We start from the raw sequence: 21,480 nt of genomic DNA, 5'->3' as shown, positions 1-21,480 counted from the left end.
GGCGGGCGCCGGGGCGGCGGGAGGCGGGGGGGGCATCCCGGGAGGATGGCAGAGCCGCCCCGGCGAGCCGAGCCCCGGCGCGCAGGGAGCCAGTGAGAGGGAGGAGAGGGGAAAACACAAACAAGCAAACAACCCACAACAAACAAAGCGGGCAGAGAGCAGCGCCGAGCCCCGCCGCCCCTGCCCCAAAGGCGCCCGCCCGCCCGCAGCCCGCACAGCCGCTGCCCCAGCGAAGATGCGCCCGGCCCTGGCCCACGGACTCTGCTCGCTGCTGCTCAGCCTCTGGGTACCCAGGTAGGAGCTGCCCCCCCCCAGCCCCGCCGCCGCCGCCGCCGCCGAGCGCCCCGGCCCCGCCGGGAGGGCGCCGGGAAGCCGCCGCGCCCAGCCCCGCGCCGGGGCGGGCTGCCCAGGGGGCTCCGGGAGGGTCCCGCCGCCCCGGCCCGGCCCCGCACGGCCGCAGCCCCCCGCTCAGGGCGCTGTCAGGACCGCTGCCCCCCCTCCGCCTCCCCCCCGTCCCGGCGGAGCGCCGGCGGGATGCGCGGCTCCCCCCGCTCCGGGAGGTTGTCCCGTTTCCTCCCCGGCCGCAGCCGCCCCAGCGCCCGCCCTGCCTGCCTCAGTTTCCCCGCTCGCCCCGGGCGGAGGACGGGCCTCGCTGCCGGGGGGCACCGCGGAGGCCAGGGGGGACGCCGGCGGGGATGCCGCTGTCGTGGGGGACGGTGCCCACGGGATGGGGGCCTTTGGGCTCCGCACCTCAGGGGCGCGCACCGGGGCGGGGGATCCACCTGCGTCCCCTCCCCGGCTCCACCGATCCCCAAGGCGAGGGGGGTAAGAGGGGGCCGCCTGCCTTCCAGAAAAAGGCCCCCCAAGACTCACCACCCCTGTCTGTCTCCGTCTCCCCCGGGTGGCTGGCAGCTCCCCTCCGCCCGCTCCCAAATTTGTGCGCTGCGGGCAGCCAGGGGTTAACCCTGGTGCTGGTGTGAGTGGGGGGGTCCCCCGCCCTTCCCCCTCCCTCCAGCCCCTTTAAATATAATTTGTTAACGTTGGGACTTGTATTAATTAAAGCAGCAGCCGCTGCAGCCTGTGACCTGGGGGCTTGTCACCGTGAAATCAAGTTTAAATCCAGATTTCAAGGGGGAAGAGAGCTGGGGGGAGCGCTGTGTCCTCCTAGAGAGGGTGACAGTGACAGCTCCTTGCCAGCCCCTGGCCCCCCTGAGCCCTGGGTGGAGCAAGAGGCAGAAGGACCTGCCCTCCGCTCTCTGGGGTCCTAGACAAGGGCCCCAGCCTCAGTTTCCCTGCTGTGCAATGGGAAGAAGGATCATAACAGCCCCCCCGGGATGCCCTGTGAGAAGGTGGCAGGCGCTGTGGCTGGCTCAGGACAGGCAGGGGACAAGGTCCCTGCAGTGCTTGGGGCAGGAGCTGCTGGGCTTGGGGATGACGGTAGCTGCGGACCTGCTTCTCATCTCCTCTCAGCCAGGGCTTGCTTTGACAGTGTGAATAAGCGCAGGAGCGGGGCAGAGGGTTTCCCCTCCTGTGTAGGGGCTTTGGAGGGATGCACCCCTTTCCACTCTCCTTCTCTCCGCTCCCCCCCACCCCACTCTTCCTCTTGGAGTCACTGTGGATATGTACTGGGGCAGACCCACATATCGCCCGTGGAAGTGGTGGGCTGGGTATAAACGCCCTTGGGAAGCTGGAGGAAGCAGCAGCCTGACCCTGACAGCTCCCCTTCCCCCCTGAGCAAGCTGTAATTCAGGGACCCTGGGGCTGAGCCCTTCCTCCAGAGCTGGGGAAAGTCAGTCCCTGGTGCCCAAGAGCTGCTTCTGTCCATGTACCTGCACCAGGCTCGCAGGATTTGGGGGAGCAGAGGAGGAGTAACCCCAAGACCTGGCTGCTCCAGGAGTCCTTCCTCCAGCATCCTCCTCCAAGTCTCATTTCTGTAATCAAGGTTCAAAGGGCTCCAGCTCCCTGCTCCTCCCAGGGATCCAGCTCTTGGCCATCCTGGGGAAGAGGGAGCCCTGCTTGGAGAGAGCTCTCAGCAGGGACCGAGCTGTCCTGAGCAAGGAGCAGGGCAGTGCTGAGCTCCTGATGGACCCTGCTGCAAGCTGCAGGATGCTCCTGCGCATCCCGCTGCCTAACTGCTCACTTTGCAGGTCCTCTGCTTGGACACTGTGGATCCCAGGATCCTTCAAGCCATTCCCTGGAGCTGGGCAGACACTTCCTCCCCTTCCATCTCCCTCTCCGCATCTGTCTGTCCTGTGTACCACTGTCTTAGCTCCAGGCACCTCTCTCTGGACATACTTTGTCCATCTCCCCACACTCCATCTACCTCCCTGTTTCCCCAGGCAGCATCTCTACTTGTATAAGTACTTGCACCTCGCCACAGACCGTGCGCCTCCCCTTGCACCCATCCATCTGCTGGTCTCTGTGCTTCTGTGGCGACAGGCGTCAGGTCCAGTGGGGCTGGGATGTGAGGATGGATTTGGGATTGTTGCTGGCAGCTTGAGGGTGTTGGGCAGGGTGCTTGGCTCTGAATTTCCCAGCTGAAATTTCCAGCTTTTCCTGAGCTGGCAGGAAAAGGCTGGTCCTTCTGATTACCTCCCTTGTGAGGACCAGCAGTGCCAGGGGGATACGGGAGATGCAGGGAGGCAATCAGCCAGCAACAGGGACAGAGCCAGACCTGGGAAGGGTCTCCTGCTCTGGGGTGTCCGGATTCTCCCAGAAGGAAACCCACACTCTCTGGGGAAGGCGAAGTCTGTGCCAGAGAGTCTGCACTGCGTGGGCAGGACAGGAGATCCCTGGGGAGCACGCAGGGGGGGTGCAGCCCTGGGAGATGCTGGGCTCCAGAGGCAGGAGGGCCAAATTTGGCTGCTGCTGTGCGCAGGCTGCGATGTGTCTGGACTGTGCCAACATGGCTGGAGAGGACTGCAGCCCCAGTGCTGCTGGGGCATCTCTGCCTGGCTGAGCTGCCGTCGTGCCCAGGGGTTTCCCAGCCTTCTCTATAGGCAGCAGGCACAGTGTGGGTTGAGGAGCATCTCCCTCCCCATGTGTGTGTCCCCTCAAGCTCTTCCCCCTCCCCGAAGGGGAAGCGAGCTATTGGCACATTGCTTGCTCCAAGCTCACGGGTTTCCCTTTCCCTCCCAGCTCTTGCTCCAATGAGATCCTGGGCCTGAAGCTGCCGTCAGAGCCGGTGCTGAATGCCAACACGGTGTGCCTGACCCTGCCGGGGCTGACGCGGCGGCAGCTGGAGGTGTGCGTGCGCCACCCCGACGTCACCGCCTCGGCCATCCAGGGCATCCAGATCGCCATCCACGAGTGCCAGCACCAGTTCCGGGACCAGCGCTGGAACTGCTCCAGCCTCGAGACCAAGAACAAGATCCCCTATGAGAGCATCATCTTCAGCAGAGGTAAGGGCTGGACGGTGTCCCTCCTCTTCCTCTTCCTCTGCCCAGCCCCTGCTCTCAGGAGCCCTCATGCGCTCCCCATGGGCCCCTGCACAGCTCTTCCCTGGCCCAGGGGACCAGGCCAGCTCTTCAGCATCCCCATGGATAAAGGCAGACCTAGCCTGAGAAACCCCAGGGTCTCTCAGACCAAGCAGCACTGCGCTGTGGCAAAGCTGGGCTCTTCTCCGTGCACCTTTGTACCTACGCTGGCCCTTGTCCTGAGCTGCTCCTCCCCTGCCCAGCCCCAGCTGCTCCCAAGGCTCCTTCCAGGCCCCACTGCTTTCTGGCATCTTCCCCCCATGTGGTGTAGGCTGGTGTTTGGAGCGGTGCCATGGGTGGGCAGCACAGTTGGTGGGTCTGAAGGTGGATGCTGTGCTCTGGGATTTGGTTTGTTGGATGCAGTGAGCATCTTGGCTCATTCCTGCTCTGGGATGGTGTTTAAGTACATCATGGTGAGCAGAAACGCCCCTAGCTAACAGGACATAGCTCTGTGAGCCCACCACACTCGTGTCCTGCCTTTGTGTTTGGCTCCCCAGTGCAGAGAGCTGAGTGCTCTCTGTTTTGTGGGACCCTGGAGCATGGTGGCACGGGGGGACAGGGAGACAGGCTGTCCTGGGACCTCGCCTGCCCACAGAGCACCCACCTGCGCTGCTGGGAGAGCTCTCCTAGCCCTCCATGGTCTGCCAAGCCCCGGTGCCAGGCTCTCCTTGTCTCCCTCACAGGCATGGCCAGCTCTGTGTCCATCAGAGCCCCGCCAATTGATACTCTTTCCCTCAGGAGCGGACTCTGGGGGTGCAGAGGGGCTGCCCTGCACAGTGCAGATCAGGGTTGTGACCTGATGGGACCTTCTGTAGGACTTGAATGTATCTTCTCATCTAAGTACCCTTCTTGAAGCCTGGGCCTTGGCACACACCAAAGGTCCTGTTGCCCCAGGCTGTGGGCAGGAGAGAACTATGTATGTGGTGCCAGTGGCAGGCAGGCAGGGTGCTGAGGGCAGGCAAGGTGCCCAGCAAACACATCGCTCCTCCAGCTCCTGAGGAAGGAGAAAACTACCAAAGATGCTGCTCACCTACCCGCTTTGGGAGCCTCCTAGCCTGGTGCCCAGCAGAGAGGTGCCTCTGTCCCCCCTTCCCCAAACATCCTTCCACACCCTGCAACATCTCTCCCTGGGACTGCGAGGAGAGTCTCACAGAGGAGAGGCTGGCAGCATGCCTTTGAGGGGACGCGGTCGCAGGAGCCCCCAGGCAGCCGTAGCAGGTGGGGTGATGGCTGGAGAGGGGAGCACAGAAGCATTTCGGTGCCAGGAGGTCCCTCATGTCCAGGGCAGATGGGCAAAGCCTTGCTGGAGCAGATGCCACCTTGGAGCATGTGTTGCATCAGGGCTGCGGTCCCGCTGTGGAGCGGCCGCCGGTGCCTGGAGAAGGGCAGCGTCTCTTCCCTCCGCGAGCAGCGCCCAGGTTAGGGCCTGGCAGGGAGGGTGGGGACCGTCAGCCCTGATAAGCATCGAGGTATTTCCAGGTCCTCTGAGGAATGCGGTTCACTTCTAGTCTCCTCGGGCGGCAGGAGACACCGACTTGCTGGCTCAAGTCACTCACACACCCAGGCGAGCTTCCCTGCTCCAGGTCCCACCAGGCTGGGTGAGAAGCTCCAGCAGCAGAGAGCATTGACCTTCTGCATCCCTCCCTCAGCCCACCAGGTCTGGTGGTGGCCGGTGACTTGAAGCTCACTTGTGTCTCAGGTGCCACCCAGCCCTTCCCACTGTCAGGGCTGTGACCGATGGGTGTGGGGACTCCCGCAGCTCCTGGACTCTTGCCCCAGTCCTGGGCTGTTGGGCAAGACTCAGCCCAGGCTCCCAGCGCCGGTGGGATCCCATTCCCTGGGATGGAGACCCAGCAGCCAGCACCAGGGAAGGATGGAGGTAGGGCTGGAGCAGCAGAGCAGACGGGCACCTCATGGCACTCCTGTTTTGGTAGCAGAGGGTGCAAGATGAACCTCAGGCACCCAGGCCATCCCCTGCAGTTGCTTGGAGCTGTTCTGGTGTGGAACAAGCCTTGAGGCTGGTGCCCTGGCCTGCTTCCAGCCCACTCGTGTCCCTCAATAACGGAGCTGGAGCTCTGAGCTCCGCCTCGCAGCTGTTACGGACACAGCCATCAGAGCAGGGATGCTGGGTGCATCTCCCAAGCCCAGAGCCAGAGGAGAGGCGAGCGGTGGAAGCGAGGGGTGCAGGCTCCGTGCCGCAGGCATTAATGCATCTGACCCCCGGGGACCAGGTCTCTGCTCTGCGCCCTGCCCCATCCTTGCCGTGCCTGGGAACGCAACGTGCTTGTAGGATCATTGTTTGTAACCCGAAGTGACAGACCCCTTTAATCTTTCATTCCTTTTCCCACTTCTTCTGCCATCAGTTCAGCCATGCATGAATCTCACTTTAAATTATTTGTAGCTGGCTTCTGCCTCCCGCTCTCCCTGCTTGGCTCCGCTCCCCACCTCTGCCCCGTCCTCCTGCATCTCTCACATCTTCCCCAGCATGGGCGTGAGCCGTCCGGGGTGCAGTGCCGGTGCCTGTCCCATGCTCTGCCCGGCATCCCGGCACTTGGTGGAGCCAGGGGGCTCATCCTCTGGGGACAGAGCAGGGGACAGTGGCAAATGAGTGCCTGTCTCCCCATCCCGCTGATCTGATCCCAGAAGTTTGAGTGCAAGTCCTGGGGAGCCAGGAAGGAGCAGGGAGGCTTCAAATCGGGCAGGGCTGGGAATCTGGCGGCGCTTCTGGGCAGCTTTGCTGGGGACAGGGATCCTGACAGCATCCTGGGCAGAGCACAGGCCTGCCGGATGCGGCAGGGAGATGCGGTCGTCCCTGGGGTGCAGGGCACAGCAGCTGTGAGGCACAACAGGTTAGTGGAGGGTGAGCAGAGAGGGTACCCAGGGATTTACCACCCCTGCTCTCACAGATCCCTTATTTTTTTTTGACACCCCCATGGGCTGTGGGTTTTTCTGGTTTTGTCTTTTGATGCTGCACCCTTAGGGTGTGGGGTGTCCCTTGTACCCCTCATTGAACCTCCAGTGCCACCTACACCCCCCGTCCTCCTTGGCCCACGTCCCCTCCATGTGCATCCAGGCTCAGCATTGCCATTGCAAATCCTCCTCCTGTCCTCCCTGGCTCCTCAGCTGGCTGCCTACGTCCTCACCACCCTCCCGCCCATTCCCTGGTACTGTCACCTCTGCTAGCACCCTCCAGTCCTGTCCCTGGTCCCATCCCTCTCTGCTGTCCCTCCTTCTCCCTCCAAGTGCTGGCAGAGACATCCTCTCCTGGCCCCAGGGGCATATGTAGGAGGATGAAGCAGTGAGGTGGAGGCAGGTGGCTGCATCTGCACCAGTAACTGAGACAGGTCCCCTTGCCCCTGCTCCGAGGGTGAGCGGCATGATTGTGTCCACCTCACTGGAGAGGGTGGCCTGTTGCCCTCGGTACGTGGTCCCCCCGTAGCATCCACGGGCTGCCGGGCACTGTGTGGCTTGGCTGGGCTGAACCATGCTTGGATGCGTGCCGAAAACGAAGCTGTGGATGGCAGTGGGTCACCGAGCCCTTGTCCTTGTCTGATATGTGTGCACCCCTGGGTGGGTGCAATGCTAGCAGGGCTGGGACTGTCCGGCTGCCGGGTGGGGGCTGTTTGAGGTGTGCTGAGAGATCCCTCTTCCCTGAGCATTCCCCTTTGCTCATCCCAACCCTGAGCTCTGAAAGAAATGGGACCCCCACGGAGGGGCTGGGTGTCCTTGAAGGCTCCCGAGGGTGCGTGGCTGGAGGGGACATGACTCTGGAGTGCAGCGTCCAGCTGTTCCTCCTGCAGCCTTTGGAGGGACGGGTGATGCTTGCATGCCCCGTGCCCTCCTTAGAAGGGCTCCCTGGTGCCAAGGGGTCTGCGTGGCCACGGCCAAACCTTGACTTCATACTGCAAGGAGGGGGGAACTCCTTGCAAGGCTAGAGACGCCAGGTGCTGGGGCGCAGCCAGCTGCCAGCCGGAGCTTGGGGAGGCTTTGCCATGCAGGAAGGGAGGCAGGTGCTGTTATGGCTATCCAGGGAGATGCTGCCGAGCTCAGGACCCTGGCGCCTGGCTCTGCAGAGCCCCAGCCAAGCTCCGGTGCCCGCAGACCACAGCGCCTGGCCCCGCGCAGCTGCAGCTGGGCTGCTGGCAGGGTTTTCATTACCCCCAGGCGAGCCAAGGGCTTTGCCCCCCTGGCCCCGAAGTGCACACGGGTGCTTCGGATGCTCGGCTGCATCCCTGTGGGTGCCCCCATCCTCTGGACCTTCCCCCAACTGATGGTGGCAAGTGAGACCCCGGGGACAGGGCAGCGTCCCCGGAGGTGCGGGGCTGAGCCCGGCTCCCCGCAGCCTGCAGAGCAGCGAGGGCTGCTGGCTCGGAGCGCCGTGGGCGGACGGGGAGCAAGGGCTGCGGGCTGTCCCCGGCACACTCAAGGAGGTGCAGGGAGGCAAGTCGGGATCTGCAGGGAGGCGTTTAGCACCTGGCGCCGGGCCAGACCCTGGCAGGTTCACCTGCAGTTTAATTAGGGAGAGGGGAGGGGAGGGAGCGGGGCTGGGGGAGAGGCAGCGTGTCGGGACTGGCTGCGGCGGGAGAAGCTCTCCTCCGCCTCGCCAGCCAGCGGGGCCGGGGCGAAGTGCTGCTGGCGTTATGGGGGGGTGCTTCCCATGGCGGGGGTGGCTGAGCATCCCTGAGGCACCCTGGGGTGCGCCCGGACCGGGCTGTCCCGCCTGCTCCCTCAGTGCCACCTGGGTGCCGCAGCGGTGGGTGCTGGGAGGGCGTCGCTGCCCGGGTGCGATGGTGAGTTGTGGGAGGAAGGCCATGACTCCAGCTCTCCCTGTCCCAGCGGAACATGGGGCCCACAGCCGTGCCTGAGCCAGGTCCATTGCCTTGGTCCCGCATCCACATGAGAGATGGAGAAACTGCAGCATCCGTGGCAGAGCCAGTGCCAGCTGGGGCTTGGGGTCCTGCTGAATGCCCCCCCCCATCTCCTGGGTGCACCTTGACAGGGGAAATTTCCCCCTGCTAAGAAAGCTGCTTTGGGATCCGACCTGGGGCTGAGATTTCAGATCCATCCTCCTTGTCCAGCACGGTCCTTTAAGTACACGGCAGGCTGGATGCCAGCGGTGGTGTTGGGGTGGTGTCCTCCATTCCCTCTTCCCTGAAGGATGCAATACTTCCCCTCACACCTCCCGCGGCTACAACCTCTTCTGTGATCTCTGGAGGGATCTGGTGACTCAGACATCACCACTGAGGTCTTAGGTGGCTGGGGCAGCTGGAGAGCCTCCCTCCAAAGGGCTTGGGGCCGGCTGCCGCATGCCGCACTCAGCTGCGGTTCCTGGAAGCTCCCACCCTCGCTGAGCCCACGAGGCCAGTGGTTGTCGCCTGCAGCCATGTTGCTCGCTGCTTTGCTGCAATCCTCTGGGCTCTGGTGTGGCCCGGGTAGAGCGAGGAATGTAAACTGAACCTCCAAGAAAAACCACGCTGGCATGGCTGCTGTGGTCCCGGTGCTGCCCTGGCCCCCTCCTCCCCATTGCTCACAGCTCCCCATAAGAGCGGGCGAGGGAAGGAGGGGAGAAGGCAGGGAGGAGCAGCGGGGCCAGGCAGAGTGATGCTGAGTGGGGGAATGACCACAATGAGATGGAGACAAGACTCCCAGAGCACAGGGATGTCAAGGCCTGGGGACCAGCCTGTCCCCTGCCCACAGCCTGGGGGATGCAGCTCCAGGGACAAGGACCCGTGCCTCATCCACCAGCTCGAGTGTGGCTGGAGGGCAGCGGAGGAAGGAGGAGGGCTGAGGCTTGATTCCAAGCATTTCCCAGCCATGGAGGGCACCAAACGAACCCAGCCTCTTTACCTGTAAGGAGATGGGCTTGCTAGACCGAGTGGGTGGGGTAGAGCTTCTGTCTGGGCTCCAGAAGGGATTTGTAAGGAGATGCTGCATGGGAAATTATTTGTTAGGCTGGGGAAATGTGTGAGAAAGAGGCTAACGGAAAGGCAGGGCCGAGAGGAGAGTGTCGCGCCGGGTGGAGGGTTTGCTGCCGCTGTCCCAGGCACCGGCTGTGCAGAGCTGGGTGGCAGCAACAGGTCCCTGCTCTTGGGCTGTACCTGGCCTTGGCTCATGAAGGGCTGGAGCTGGCCCAGATTGTGGGGACGGAGAACTGATATGGGGTGGATTTGGGAATCCTGGAGACCTTCCTGTGCTGGTGGTTCATCCTGCATCGCTCACCTGGGGGCTGAAGTTCCCCAGATTTGGGCTGTCCTGCTCTAACAGAGATGTGGGTGTGTTGCAGGCGCTGCCTGCCAGTGCTCTCCCCAGGGAGGCTGCGCAGCGTACGCACCAGCAGCCCCATTACCTGCCCGCTGAAAAATGTTGTTCAACTTGTGCATGGAAAGAGGCAGGCTGAGAGCAAGCTTGTCCCACACCGAGGGGAAGCTGGGAGAGGCTCCCGCTGGCTTTTAAGCAGCGCCTCGTTAATTTTTTAAATGCACCAGTGTCAAATTAACACACAAAAGAGCAGCGTGACTTTAAATGCAGGTTTCCAAGCTGCGTTTCATTTCCCTTTAATAAGATCATAGTGTTTGCTCGGCGGGAGGCAGCGAACCACTGAGGAGACATGCGTGATGGGGAGCATCGCCCAGGACGGGCGACGGCGAGCGGTTGTACTCTCACCTCTCATGACTCCGCAGTGCAGGCAGGGAGCTGGCAGAGCCCCTGCCCGGGATCTGTGCTTTGGGGTGCTCGCCCATGTGCCCCGTTTGATGGCACGGATCTGCTGGAGAAAATGCCCCAAAACCTCTTGTCTGTTCAGCCGTAGCAAAGCCAGGGCTGATCAAGCTGCTCTTGTCCAACAGAGGGAGAGAGGCTGGCGAACTCCAGCTATTTATTTATTCACGTGTGAAGCAACGGCACAAAATCTGGCTCTCCCTCCTTCCCCTCCTCGTGCTGGGGCCGGTCACTGTGCACTGAAGCAAAGGGCACTGCGGGCTTCCCCCTTGGCCCAGGAACCGCAAATAAAAATATTACTTTGCATTTAAAATAAAATAGAAGTTCCCAGGTAGGGGAGGCTTTTCACCCAGCTGCAGCGAAGCCAAGCAGTCCTCGGGCAGCCCCCATTTGCAGCCCCGCAGAGCCCTTGCCGTGGGACCCATCCCTGTCCCCATCCGCCCCATCCCCAGCTAATGACACTTGCGGACATCCTTGCTCTTCGGCATTTAACAACAACCAGCTGCCAGCCCTGGCAGTGCACAGTGCGGTCGCAGCATGCTCTAACTAACTAGGGATGCTCGATTTTTCCAGCACGGTATCACATTTAGAGCTTCTTGCAGGAACTGGCAGGGCTTGGGGAGGGAAGGGGCATGGGCAGACGGATGGGGCTGGACGGGCAGTGCTGCCTGCTCCTGTTATTGCCTGATCCTGCACTCTGTGGATAAGCAGAACTGGCCCGTTCCTCAGCAGAAGCATCCCTCAGCCAGCATTATATTTAATCTAGTGGGAAACTCTGAGTGGAGTGTGGAGGGGATACTGCCTTTCCCATCGGAGCCATAATGCCGATGCCTGAGCAATGCCATGGTGGCATCTCCTGGGGCGATGTGAGAGTAGGGTGATGGTGGGAGCTGGGGTCCCAGCCAGGGAAGGGCTGGGCTTCGGGGCAGCAAAGTATCCCGGTGGGGATGGGGCTGGAGAGCACCAAATGAGGATTCGCTCCTGGTCCAGGTGGGAGCTGGTGCCAAGGCAAGGCGCAAGCCGAACCCCTGGCTCCCTACACCCCAGCATGATGCTGGGCTCATCCAGCCCCCCACGGGGGTCACACCGCCCAGCCTGAGCCCTGCTCTCTCCTTCCTTGCAGGCTTTCGGGAGAGCGCCTTCGCCTATGCCATTGCGGCTGCCGGCGTGGTGCATGCCGTCTCCAACGCCTGTGCCCTCGGCAAGCTGCAGGCCTGTGGCTGCGACCAGAAGCGCCGGGGCGATGAGGAGGCTTTTCGGCGCAAGCTGCATCGTCTCCAGCTGGAGGCCATGAATCGCGGCAAAGGCATGGTGCACGGGGTGCACATGGAGCACATGCCGGCCGAGACCCCCGGCCTCCAGGACTCCTGGGAATGGGGAGGGTGCAGCCCCGACGTGGACTATGGGGAGAAGTTTTCCAAGGATTTCCTCGATTCCCGGGAAACCTACAGGGACATCCACTCCCGCATGAGGCTACATAACAACCGTGTGGGCCGGCAGGTGAGCGGGGCACTGGGCAGGGGTGCAGGGGTGATGGTGGCGGGGACAGGGTCCCCGGGACATGCATGGGAGGGCTGCAAGGCACTCGTGCTGGCTGCGGTGGGACACGTGTGCGAGGCTGGGATTGCCTCCAAGGCACCTCCTCTCCCCAGTTTTGCCCAGAGCAAAGGCAGTGGCACAGCCCTGCTGCTGAGCATCTCTGCTGGGGAGGGCACGTATGAGCATCACTGCTGTCCCCCTACCAAGGGACACTTCCCCATGCCACTGTCACCTGCCTGTGCTACAGTGGTGCTACGGGGGTGGCACGGCGATGAGTCCAGCTCCTGCCTTTCAGGGACTGGGTGAACTGGTGTCAGGCAGCTGCAGCTGGAGGGAGCTACAGACAGGGAGGAGAAAGTCACTGGCATCGTGGGGACACAGCACAGGCTCCGCAGCACCCAGCCGCGGCTCTGCCTCCAGAGAGGGAGATGGTGCCCCAAGGAGGCAGATGTGAGCGGGACTGAGCCAGGCGGTGGGCGCCTGTGCCAGCTGGGAAGTGCCGCATCCCCTCGGGAGCGGAGGTGACAGCCACAGCCTCGTTCCCTGGCTCCGAGGGGGTGCTGGAGCCTGCCCAGGCGAGCAGGGCAGCCTCCCCTCCATTCTCATGATGTCAGGTCTTGTTAAAGGTGCTAATTAGTAGCTCACTCTGTCTGGAAGCTGATGTTTAAAAGCAGCCTGATATTGGCGACAAGAAGCACACAGGCAGAAGGGGCTGGGAGGATGGCTGCATTTCCCTGCCCAGCTTTGCTCCCAGCAGGTGCCAGGGAGACCCCATCCCATGGATCTAGGGGGACATTTGTCCCCAAGACCCCAGCCACACACTGCCAGGGCAGTGCAGGGGTGTGTGTAGTGACTGTGGGAATAAGTAATTAAAGATCAGAATTCCACAGGGAGTGTTTCCCCGGGATGGCTCAGACATTTGGATGTGCCTCTTGCTTTGAGCATGTTTAAAGCCAGCTGTGAGATGGGGACGCTGCAGAGCAGGACCTTGATGTGTGCCCTGCCCTGGTGCTGGAGCTGAGCTTTACCACCCCGAAAAGCCATCCCTGTTTGGCCAAGCTGTAAATGCCTGGGGAAAGCCAGAGGTTTTTGCTTGTTTGGCTTTGTTTGCTTGCACGTGGTGGAGGCTCACTCAGCGTTAGGCAGCTAAATCCTCTGCAGACTGCTCTGCCCCAAGCCAGGCAAGACCCCCCATCCCAATTCTGGCTGCGGGGCTCATCCTTGGCTCCCCTCCAGCTCTGTGTGCCCCAAACCACTGGGACTCTTGGCAGTGCTCAGAAATTTGGGGTCTGTATTGCCCATTTCCCGAGGGAAGCCCCACAGACCTCTGCAGAAGGAGGGGAAGGTGAGAGAGGAATATTTGCACAGGGGGGATGTCACCTCGCGGTGCCTGTGGGATCTGGCAACAGCAAAAATACCTAGGGTCTGCTTGTCCTCAGGGGCAGGCAGGCATGGGACTAGTAATATCAGCTCTTGGTGGCTTCAGACAAGAGCTGGACTGATGGAAGAAGCCTGGGAGCTGGAAGCAGAGGCAGAGGAGGACCAAAGGGCTAAAGGAGGGGATGGTACCAGTGCAGGTGGGGAAGCAATGGCTGGACAGGCTGCCCAGCTCAGGGACCCTGTTGAGATGAGGGTGTGAGCCCATCTGCAGGTCACGTTGTGATGGTTGTGAGTGCCATGCATTGGAGCAAGGAGGTGATGCTGTGCCTGGTCTGTGCCTGTTGGTGCCATGCTTATTGCCGGGGCTGGACCGGGCTGTCCACATTGCCTGGGGATGGGTTCTCCAGCTCCCTGCCCACTCTTTTAGCAACACCGTGTGTCCCACACCCACCCAACTCCTAGGACCATCTTTCTGCCGTAATAAGGAGCGATCTGCTGGGATTTCCCAGGATAGGAGTGGCCATGCTGGATGCAGCAGCTCTGTGGCCCTCTCCTCCAAGTCCTGAGGCTTGAACCCCTGGAGCAAAGCAGTGACGTGGACACGCACCCCATGTGCCATGCCCTGCCACGTGCCATCCCCCTCCGTGCAGGGAGCAGCTGCAGCACCCAGGGGTCTCCAGCATCTCACTGATGCTGAACATCCTCTCCATGGTCCCTGTGTGTCCTAAGGGTGCCCCGCACATGGGTAAGCCTGGTTCCTGGCTTGGACCCTGCAATACCAGGGAGAGGTGACAATCCCACCGATGGCTGCATCCAGTAGCCATGGGATGTGGGTTTCTGTAGTGTAGTGGTTATCACGTTCGCCTGACACGCGGAAGGTCCCTGGTTCGAAACCAGGCAGAAACACGCTCGCTTTTTTTCCCTTTGCATCCAGCTACAAAGCCAGGGAAGGGATTGCAGCTGCAGGGGATGCGCAGCATCCTCTGATGGTGGCAGTGGTCACCTTGGTCTTGGGTTGGAATAGATTCCAACTCAAGACTGTTCCAACTCAAGACTGAGGTGGGTGTCCTGCATCCCTGGGAAGCAGCAAGTTCCCCAGCGAGGAGCAGTAGGAGCCTGCAAGAGGCTTTGCAGGTCCTCCTAACCTGCCAGATCAGAGAGCAAGAGAGGATGAAAGGCAGCCAGGAACTACCCATTACCCTCACAACAAAGACCTACGATAAAGCTCTTATGAGCGTGTCTGGGAGGAGCTGGGAATGTGCGAAAGAAAGCACCAGCGAGTCCGGGCATGTGCCGAATCCGGGTGTCTGTGAGACAGGGGAAGGACGTGGCTGGGTAGGGGTGCATGGAGGAGATCCGACGGCAAAAGTATGGGGCTGAGGTTCAGATGGGTCCTTCTCAGGTCTCCTGGCTCTGGCAGGGTCCTGTCCCCCTACAATGCCCATGCAGGAGGGAGAACAAGCCGTCCCTGGGCAGGGATGGATGGGTGCTGTGGTGCTGGGGCTCGGGATGCTCAGCAGTGATGGCTTGGGCGATGGAGATGGCACACCATGCTGCTTTCTCCAGCCCCTGCTGCAACCAGCTGTAGCCCCAAATGAGCCCCTGCCCAGCTGTCACACCACTGTCCCCTCCGTCCTGGTGGTGACCATCCCAGCCACAGCCCTATATGCAGATTTTCCCTGGTCCTGCCAAGGGAGCAGGGAGGGGATGTGGGAAAGGATGGGGTCCCGGTGCAAGCGTGGTCCTGTGGATGGTGGCAAGGACAGTGGCGAGCAGCTGGTGTTCCCGGCCGGCACACCCAGGGCACGGCGGAGAGGCCAGGCAGCTCATTACCTGCGAGGTGGAGGCTGTTCCCGGCAGGAGACAGGACTCTCAGCAGGATGAAAGCCAAACTCCAGCCCAGCCCAGACCTCTCTGCTGTGTGCCCCGAGCTCCAGGCATGTTTCCCTGACCTGCCTTCATTACCATAACTGCTTAGCAATGGGGAGATTTACTCAAAAACAAGAAAACGACGAGTAAAACCTACCCACCCCTACCAAAACAAGGCACTCCTCGCACACAGGTCCCCCCAGGGAGGGGGCAGGAACAGGCAGCATGTGTCAGACGTGAAGCCGGGTGGCCAGGCAGGGCTGGCATCATGGGATGGGACCTTGCGTGGGGCCACATGTGCCCTGGGCTCCCCCTGAGCCCCAGAGCGTGGCCCTGGGTGGGGGGATCAGCCTGTGATAGTCTTTGCAAGCCCCAGCCTGGCTCCTGGTGGGGCTTGGGTCTCCCCATGGGAAGGGGCCTTGCTGGAGCCTGTATGAGCGTGTGGGCATGGGGGCACGTGACCCAGCAGGGAATCCCTGTCAAGACAGAGCAGAGGACAGTATAAACTGCCTCTTTCCAGGCTGTGCGGGGATGTGCAGCCTGTCTGTGCCCCTGGAGATTGCTGGGCATGAGCTGTTTCCCTTGTCATGGCCACAGCAGCATCCCTTGCAGGGATGGGGGACCAGGGGGGACCCCAGCATGCAGCCTGGGGGCTCAGCAGCATTGCCCAGGGAGCCCAGGGTCCTCCTTGCCCCCACACTGGCCTCTGGCCCCTGCATGAGCCACTCTGCCCAGGCAGCCCAAAGCACAGCCGTAGCCCAGCCCACACACCCTGGCCCTCCTGGGGGGTGGACTGGCCTCACTGCGGCCTCCCCAAACCACAAGTCAGGGCTGTGAGCATCTCCGATCCCTGCTTGAAATTCGGGTGATGGTGGGAGGCAGCGCCTCTGCCCCCTGGCCCCGCACCCAGGGCTCCTGTGGGAAAGCAGGCAAGAGCTGAAAGCGGAGCTGCTCCCAGGACTCCTGGAGCTGGGGCTTTACGGAAGGAAAGCCCTGGGGAGAGGAAAGCGTCCCTCCAACCTGCTTCACTCGCAGTGCTCCTGGCCGGTGAGCTGCGTGGGGGACCCCTGCGCTGGGGCATCCCAGTTAGGGCCACAAAGATGCAGCCATGCTGGCTTTTAACTGGGGTCTGTGGCCAGGTTGTTGCTGCTGAAGCCAAGCAGCAGTGGGAGGTGAGATCCAGGCTCCTTCTTCTCCCTGTGGTCAGGTAGCTCACCCGCTCCTTTAGGTGCTGGTTCCTTGCTGGAGTGTAAAAGCCAGTTGGTACTGCCAGGATGGGAAGGAACAGGGTGTGGGACATGGGTGACACTGGGCACAGCAACAGGGTGCAGCCTCGCTGGCTTTGCAGCTCCAGGGCTCTGATGGCTGCTCATGCCAACCCTTGGTGTTTCCATAGTGCCGACCCACAGGGAGCTCCATGATGGCTCCTCCAGTCCCCAGAAAACGTCTTCTCCATGCTAACCCCTCTGCCCTCCCCTCCCTGCCCAGGTGGTGATGGACAACATGAGGAGGAAGTGCAAATGCCATGGCACCTCGGGGAGCTGCCAGCTCAAGACGTGCTGGCAGGTGACACCCGAGTTTCGCCTGGTGGGGTCCCTGCTCAAGGACCGCTTCTACGGGGCCACGCTCATTCGACCCCACAACCGCAACGCCGGGCAGCTGGAGCCAGGCCACGCTCGGCATCGCCGCCGGGCCGGCATCAGCGAGCTGGTTTACTTTGAGAAGTCACCCGACTTCTGCGAGCGGGAACCGGCCCTGGACTCCTTGGGCACCCAAGGGCGCCTGTGCAACAAGACCAGCCCGGGCATGGACAACTGCGAGAGCCTGTGCTGCGGCCGCGGGCACAACATCCTGCGGCAGACCCGCAGCGAGCGCTGCAACTGCAAGTTCCACTGGTGCTGCTTCGTGGCCTGCGAGGAGTGTCGCATCACCGAGTGGGTCAGCGTCTGCAAGTAGCTGGGCAGGGACGGGTGCCAGGGACAAGCACGCCTGCCCGCAGGGGGGGAGGGAGACGGGGATCGGCGCTGGGGGGGGAGATGGAGCCGCGGTACCCGCTTCCCTCCGCTCCGGGGGGAGCAGGAGAGGAGATGCTCAGCACCCTCCAAAATCAGCACTTTGTCGTCACCCGGGGAGGGCAGGGCTGCCCGCTGCCCGCTGCCTGCCCGGCCCCGCATGAGAGCACCAAGGCTCCCGGCCCCGGGGAGCGCACGGCCATGCTGTACAGACCGCCGACACCAGCACCGCTCGGGGGGGCGGAGGGTGGGCACGGGGGTGGGGGAGCACCCGCTGGCTCCCAGCGGGACGGGGCAGGGTGGGGTGGGGGACAGCAGGGCGTGGGGAGCCCGGGAGACACACACACACACACACACACACACACACGCACTGGCACCGTGCACAAGTTCCTCTGGCCACATGCGAGGCTGTGCTCTGAGCGGGATGGGGATGGAGCATCCCATGGGATGGAGAGGGGGCACAGCTTCCCAGGCTGGAGCTCGCCTCTGCTGGGGCAGAGCTTGGGCCGGCTTGGGCTGTAGCATTGTGGCCGGAGGGGAGGGTGCCCGGGGCTGTGCTGTGCGTGCCTGTGTTATTGTATGGTAAGTTATTTTCTGATTGTGAATAAAAGTGGATTGGAGACAGCATGGGGTATTTCGGGGTGCAGCACCCTGCTCTTCCTGCTGCCTGGGGCTTTCTGCTCCTGCAGGGTGCCAGAAGGATGGAGGGGGACCCTCGGTACTGCCTACCCACTTGTGCAAGACTTTCTCCCTGGTGCTCTGCTGCCATCCCATAATAACAGCCCTCTGAGCTGTTTGCAGACTGGTAGGAAGTGGGGACCCCCCGTGGGCACCCCAAGCCCTTGCAAGGTGGCTGCTGGGAGGCTCCTGCCCAGCCGGGTGCATGCTGGACCCCATCCATCCTGCGGGAATCCCGGCTGCTGGCCCCACGCCCGCAGCTGTGCAGGGGCTGGGGGCTGCGCCTCTGCCCGCTGCGCTGCTGGGGAAGGATGCCGGGGCCGGAGAGCAGGAGAGGGGAAGGCAGGGAGCATGGGCCAGGCGATGGGGGTCCGCAAACGGCACCTCGCTGCGGTGGTGGGGAGGGCACCCATCTGGCTGCGGCAGCCTGCGGGGGCCAGGCAGTGAATCATGCTGCTGGTATCTCCCGGCTGATAACTTCCCCGCTCCTCCCACGGCTGCGCACCCCTTGGGGCTACACACACACACAAAAGTGAATTTAGAAAAAAAAAAAAAAAATCGAGGAGGAAAATACCAGGCTGGAAGGAAGTGAGTGCCCCGGGCCCAGTGGGGAGCGGCCCCGTGTCCTCGTTTCATAACGCTCCCGCAGGCAGCGGGGAGCTGGGTCAGCTGGGACGACGGACGCTCTGCCCTTCGCCACCCCCGGGCGGGACGGCCGACTTTGCCCCTCCAGGAGGGACTGGGTGGATGGGGTCCTTGCACCTGGAGCTAGCTGTGTGTTAGGGGCTGAGGAGAAGAGGAGGGTGGTGGAGGTGATGGAGAGAAGCATGGGAGCTCTTGTGGCCTCGTGGCACCTGCCAGCGCTCTGCCAGCACAGCAGGGACAGCAGGGACAGCACGCGGCCACCACAGTGGCACCCGGCAGCAAAGACCTGGGGCTGGTGATGTTGCAGAGACAGGATCAGGGGCTGAGGGCACCCGGGTTCACCCTATGGGGCATGAAAGCAGCAGTGTTCCTGCAGGATGGGTTTGCTCTGCCAGGGTATGCTCCAGCAGTTCATTTCCCCTCCTGAGGTCCTGCGTTTCCATCTCCAGCAATATCCATCTCCAACATCAGGGCCCTTTTTCCAAATCCCCAAGCCCTTTGCCTTTTGTGCTTTGCCCCAAGCACTAGTTGGACCCCCTGATGTCCCCTGGCCACCCCATCTCCCCCCTCTCTCCCAAGCTGGCCAAACCCCCGTGTCCCCAGCGCTGCGCTGCCCAGAGCGGCGGGGCTCCGCACATCCATCATGCTTCGGCACTTTGTAGGTGGTGTTGACTTCCCACCTCCCAGGGGCTCCTTTGCAGGTGCCTGTGATCTCAGGGCTGCCTGGGGTGATGACTGACTCACCACCGAGCTCTCCCCGCACCACAGCGGCCCCTTCGCTCCCCTGCTTGCTAATCCCAGGCCACCTGCGCCGCAGCAGCTGCATCCCAGCACACGGCTCCCCTGGCCGGGCTGAGCTGGGGAGGGGACCGGAGCGGGGACAAGGCGTGTTTGATGATGCAGAGAGGGGATGCAGGGCAGGGCCGTTCCCCGCAAGCACATCTCACATCCCCCAGTGAGGGACCAGTCTCTGAGTATCCTGGGGCTACAAAGACTGCAGCTTGCTCTCCCCTTGCCCCCCATTTTGGGAACATAGCATGGTGAACCGGCACACCAGTAACGCCAGCACAGGCAGGCTGAGGCTCCCAGCACAGCCTGGCTACTGAGCCTGGCAAGCTACAGTGCCCAGTGCTGTTTGGTTCTGCAGAGACCCCGTCTGAGCTTGGGACCCTGGGACATTCAGGGGAAAACATAACAAGATCCCTTGGTCTTGGTGGGTCTGCAGGCAGCATGGTGAGGGGTGCAAGCGCCGTGCTGTAGGGGTGCAGTGTGGCAGGGTGCTTCGGGCTGCAGGCAGTGTGGTCTGGGTGCAGGCAGCACGCTCTGGGTGCAGGCAGCTCCAGGGCACAGGCTCCCTAGTCACAAGAGCTCATTCCCTCCTGGGGCCCGCTGGCTCCCAGTGCAATACCAACCTTCAAGATCTGCTCTGTGGCTTCCCTCAGCAAGTGTCTGAGAGCCCCAGGCAAGACGCCAGCGTGCCTGTGGTTACGAAGGCAGTGTCCCTATGCTTCCCTAACTGGGAACCAGCTGCCGGGCAGCCATCCTAACAACCGCACCGCTGGGCACAGAGAGCGTGCGGGACACCTCCTCTCCGCACAGCCACTGCCGAGCCTCCAGAGCCAGTTGCCAGCAAGGACTTGGCTCCCTGGGGTCTGGGCATCCCAAACCTCTCTTATTCCATGGAGTCTGAGTGCAGCCTCCCTCCTTCCCCAAGAAAGAAATGCCGCATATATCTCGCTAGGGCCTGGGAAGAGGGGTGATGTCTGGCTTTGCGTGGTTGGAGCCATGAAGGATTTCTGGGGCTTGCATTCACATTCCTTTGGCTTTGGACTCAGTGTAACTGGCTTGTCGCCTTCCATGTCCCTCTGTTTGTCTGCCTCAGTTCATTCCTGATCCACAGGTGGGAACTCTCCCAGTCCCACCAAAACGTCATGTTTCCTCACATGGAGGGACTATCTGATCCTGCTGAGCTGCTCCAACCTTGCACCTTCTGGTGGACAGCCCCCCTGCCCTGTGAGGGAACCTGCACCCTGCGGGGCACCACACACAGGGCTGGGCTGAAATGGGAAGGTTCAAGGTGCTTTGCCCAAGAGAGAGGAATGACCATCAGGGAAGAAGAGCCCAGGCAGATGATGGAGGTGGTTTCCAGCAGAGGGGACCAGATTTCCCAACGCTCTCTCATCATCTCCCCGCAGAGGCAAATTGCTAAGGAAGTTCCAAAACTAAAAAAGAAATGGCCATTTCTTTCACGTGCATGTCATGAAAAGGGCACTGAAGGCTTCTAAAGATGTCAGCAAGTCCGTGCTGGCAAAACCAGGTGGAACTTATTCCAGTTTCGTCAAGTATTTTGGCCCAAGCTCTAGAGATTCCTCCATCCCTGAGGGTCCCTGCTGCAGAGGGACCACCAGCCTGGTGGCTTTGCTAGAGCCGTGCGATGTCCAGTGGTTTTCTCAAAGTTTGAACTTCCCAGTCTCAGGAGCAGGAGAGCTTCTCATCTCCTTCCAGCAAACTGAAAGTCAATCTCATTTCTTGCCCCTGCAGTTGTGGAGAGTGATGGGAAAACCTGACCTGAGTGTGACCACTGAAAAGGCGAGAGACCTGAGCTGGCCCGATCGGTTTGCACTTCTGCCAGGTCTGAAGCCAGATGTGTGGCTGTCCAGATGTGGATACCCCAGGCTGGTGCTCTCTCAGACCCTGGCCTTGTGCCCATCATCAGACACAGTGTGGAATTGCCAACGGGACAGCAGATTCCCTCCACCATGGCAGGTCGCTCTGGTCCTATCTCCTCTCACCCAAAGCCCCAGCTCATCTTCTGCTTCTGGAAAGCTCCAGCAAGGGTGGGGAAGGTCTCTGGGGGTGGCAGGGGGGGGAGTGGGGGGGCTGGGACTTTCCCCAGGAGATCACAGGAGGAACTTTGGCTGGAGGGTGGGGGGAACCGGTGAGGAGTTGCTACATCATGCCCCAATGAGCTGTGAGTAACTCCTCTGGTATTTCTTCCCCGCGCAGAACAGTCATCAGAGCCAGATCCTGCCCGGGGGAATCGCTACACGGGAACGCCCAGCCCCATCCAAATTCCATTCCTGCTCCCAGCAGAGCTGACATGAAGCAGAGCCATGAGAGGATGGTTCCCTGGTACCCCCCTGTCCCATCCCACCCACTGGGGT

At 61.9% G+C, this 21,480-nt stretch overlaps 1 protein-coding gene and 1 non-coding gene across 2 annotated transcripts; both read left to right on the top strand.

Annotated features, from left to right (window-relative positions):
- Positions 1 to 42: 42 nt before the first annotated feature.
- WNT10A (Wnt family member 10A) lies at positions 43 to 16,937 on the top strand. The gene is made up of 4 exons (XM_075511634.1): positions 43 to 294; positions 3,139 to 3,401; positions 11,317 to 11,693; positions 16,470 to 16,937. Exons 1-4 carry the CDS (start codon positions 236 to 238, stop codon positions 16,935 to 16,937), a joined length of 1,167 nt encoding a protein of 388 aa, XP_075367749.1. The 5' UTR covers positions 43 to 235.
- Positions 13,946 to 14,018, top strand: TRNAV-GAC (transfer RNA valine (anticodon GAC)). The gene has a single exon. It is a non-coding gene; the product is annotated as a tRNA-Val (tRNA).
- Positions 16,938 to 21,480: the final 4,543 nt, after the last annotated feature.

This window comes from Mycteria americana, chromosome 9 (assembly GCF_035582795.1).
Source record: "Mycteria americana isolate JAX WOST 10 ecotype Jacksonville Zoo and Gardens chromosome 9, USCA_MyAme_1.0, whole genome shotgun sequence".
Taxonomy (NCBI): domain Eukaryota; kingdom Metazoa; phylum Chordata; class Aves; order Ciconiiformes; family Ciconiidae; genus Mycteria; species Mycteria americana.
Note: the sequence above shows the minus strand (reverse complement) of the source record. Positions and strands in the feature narration are given on the sequence as shown.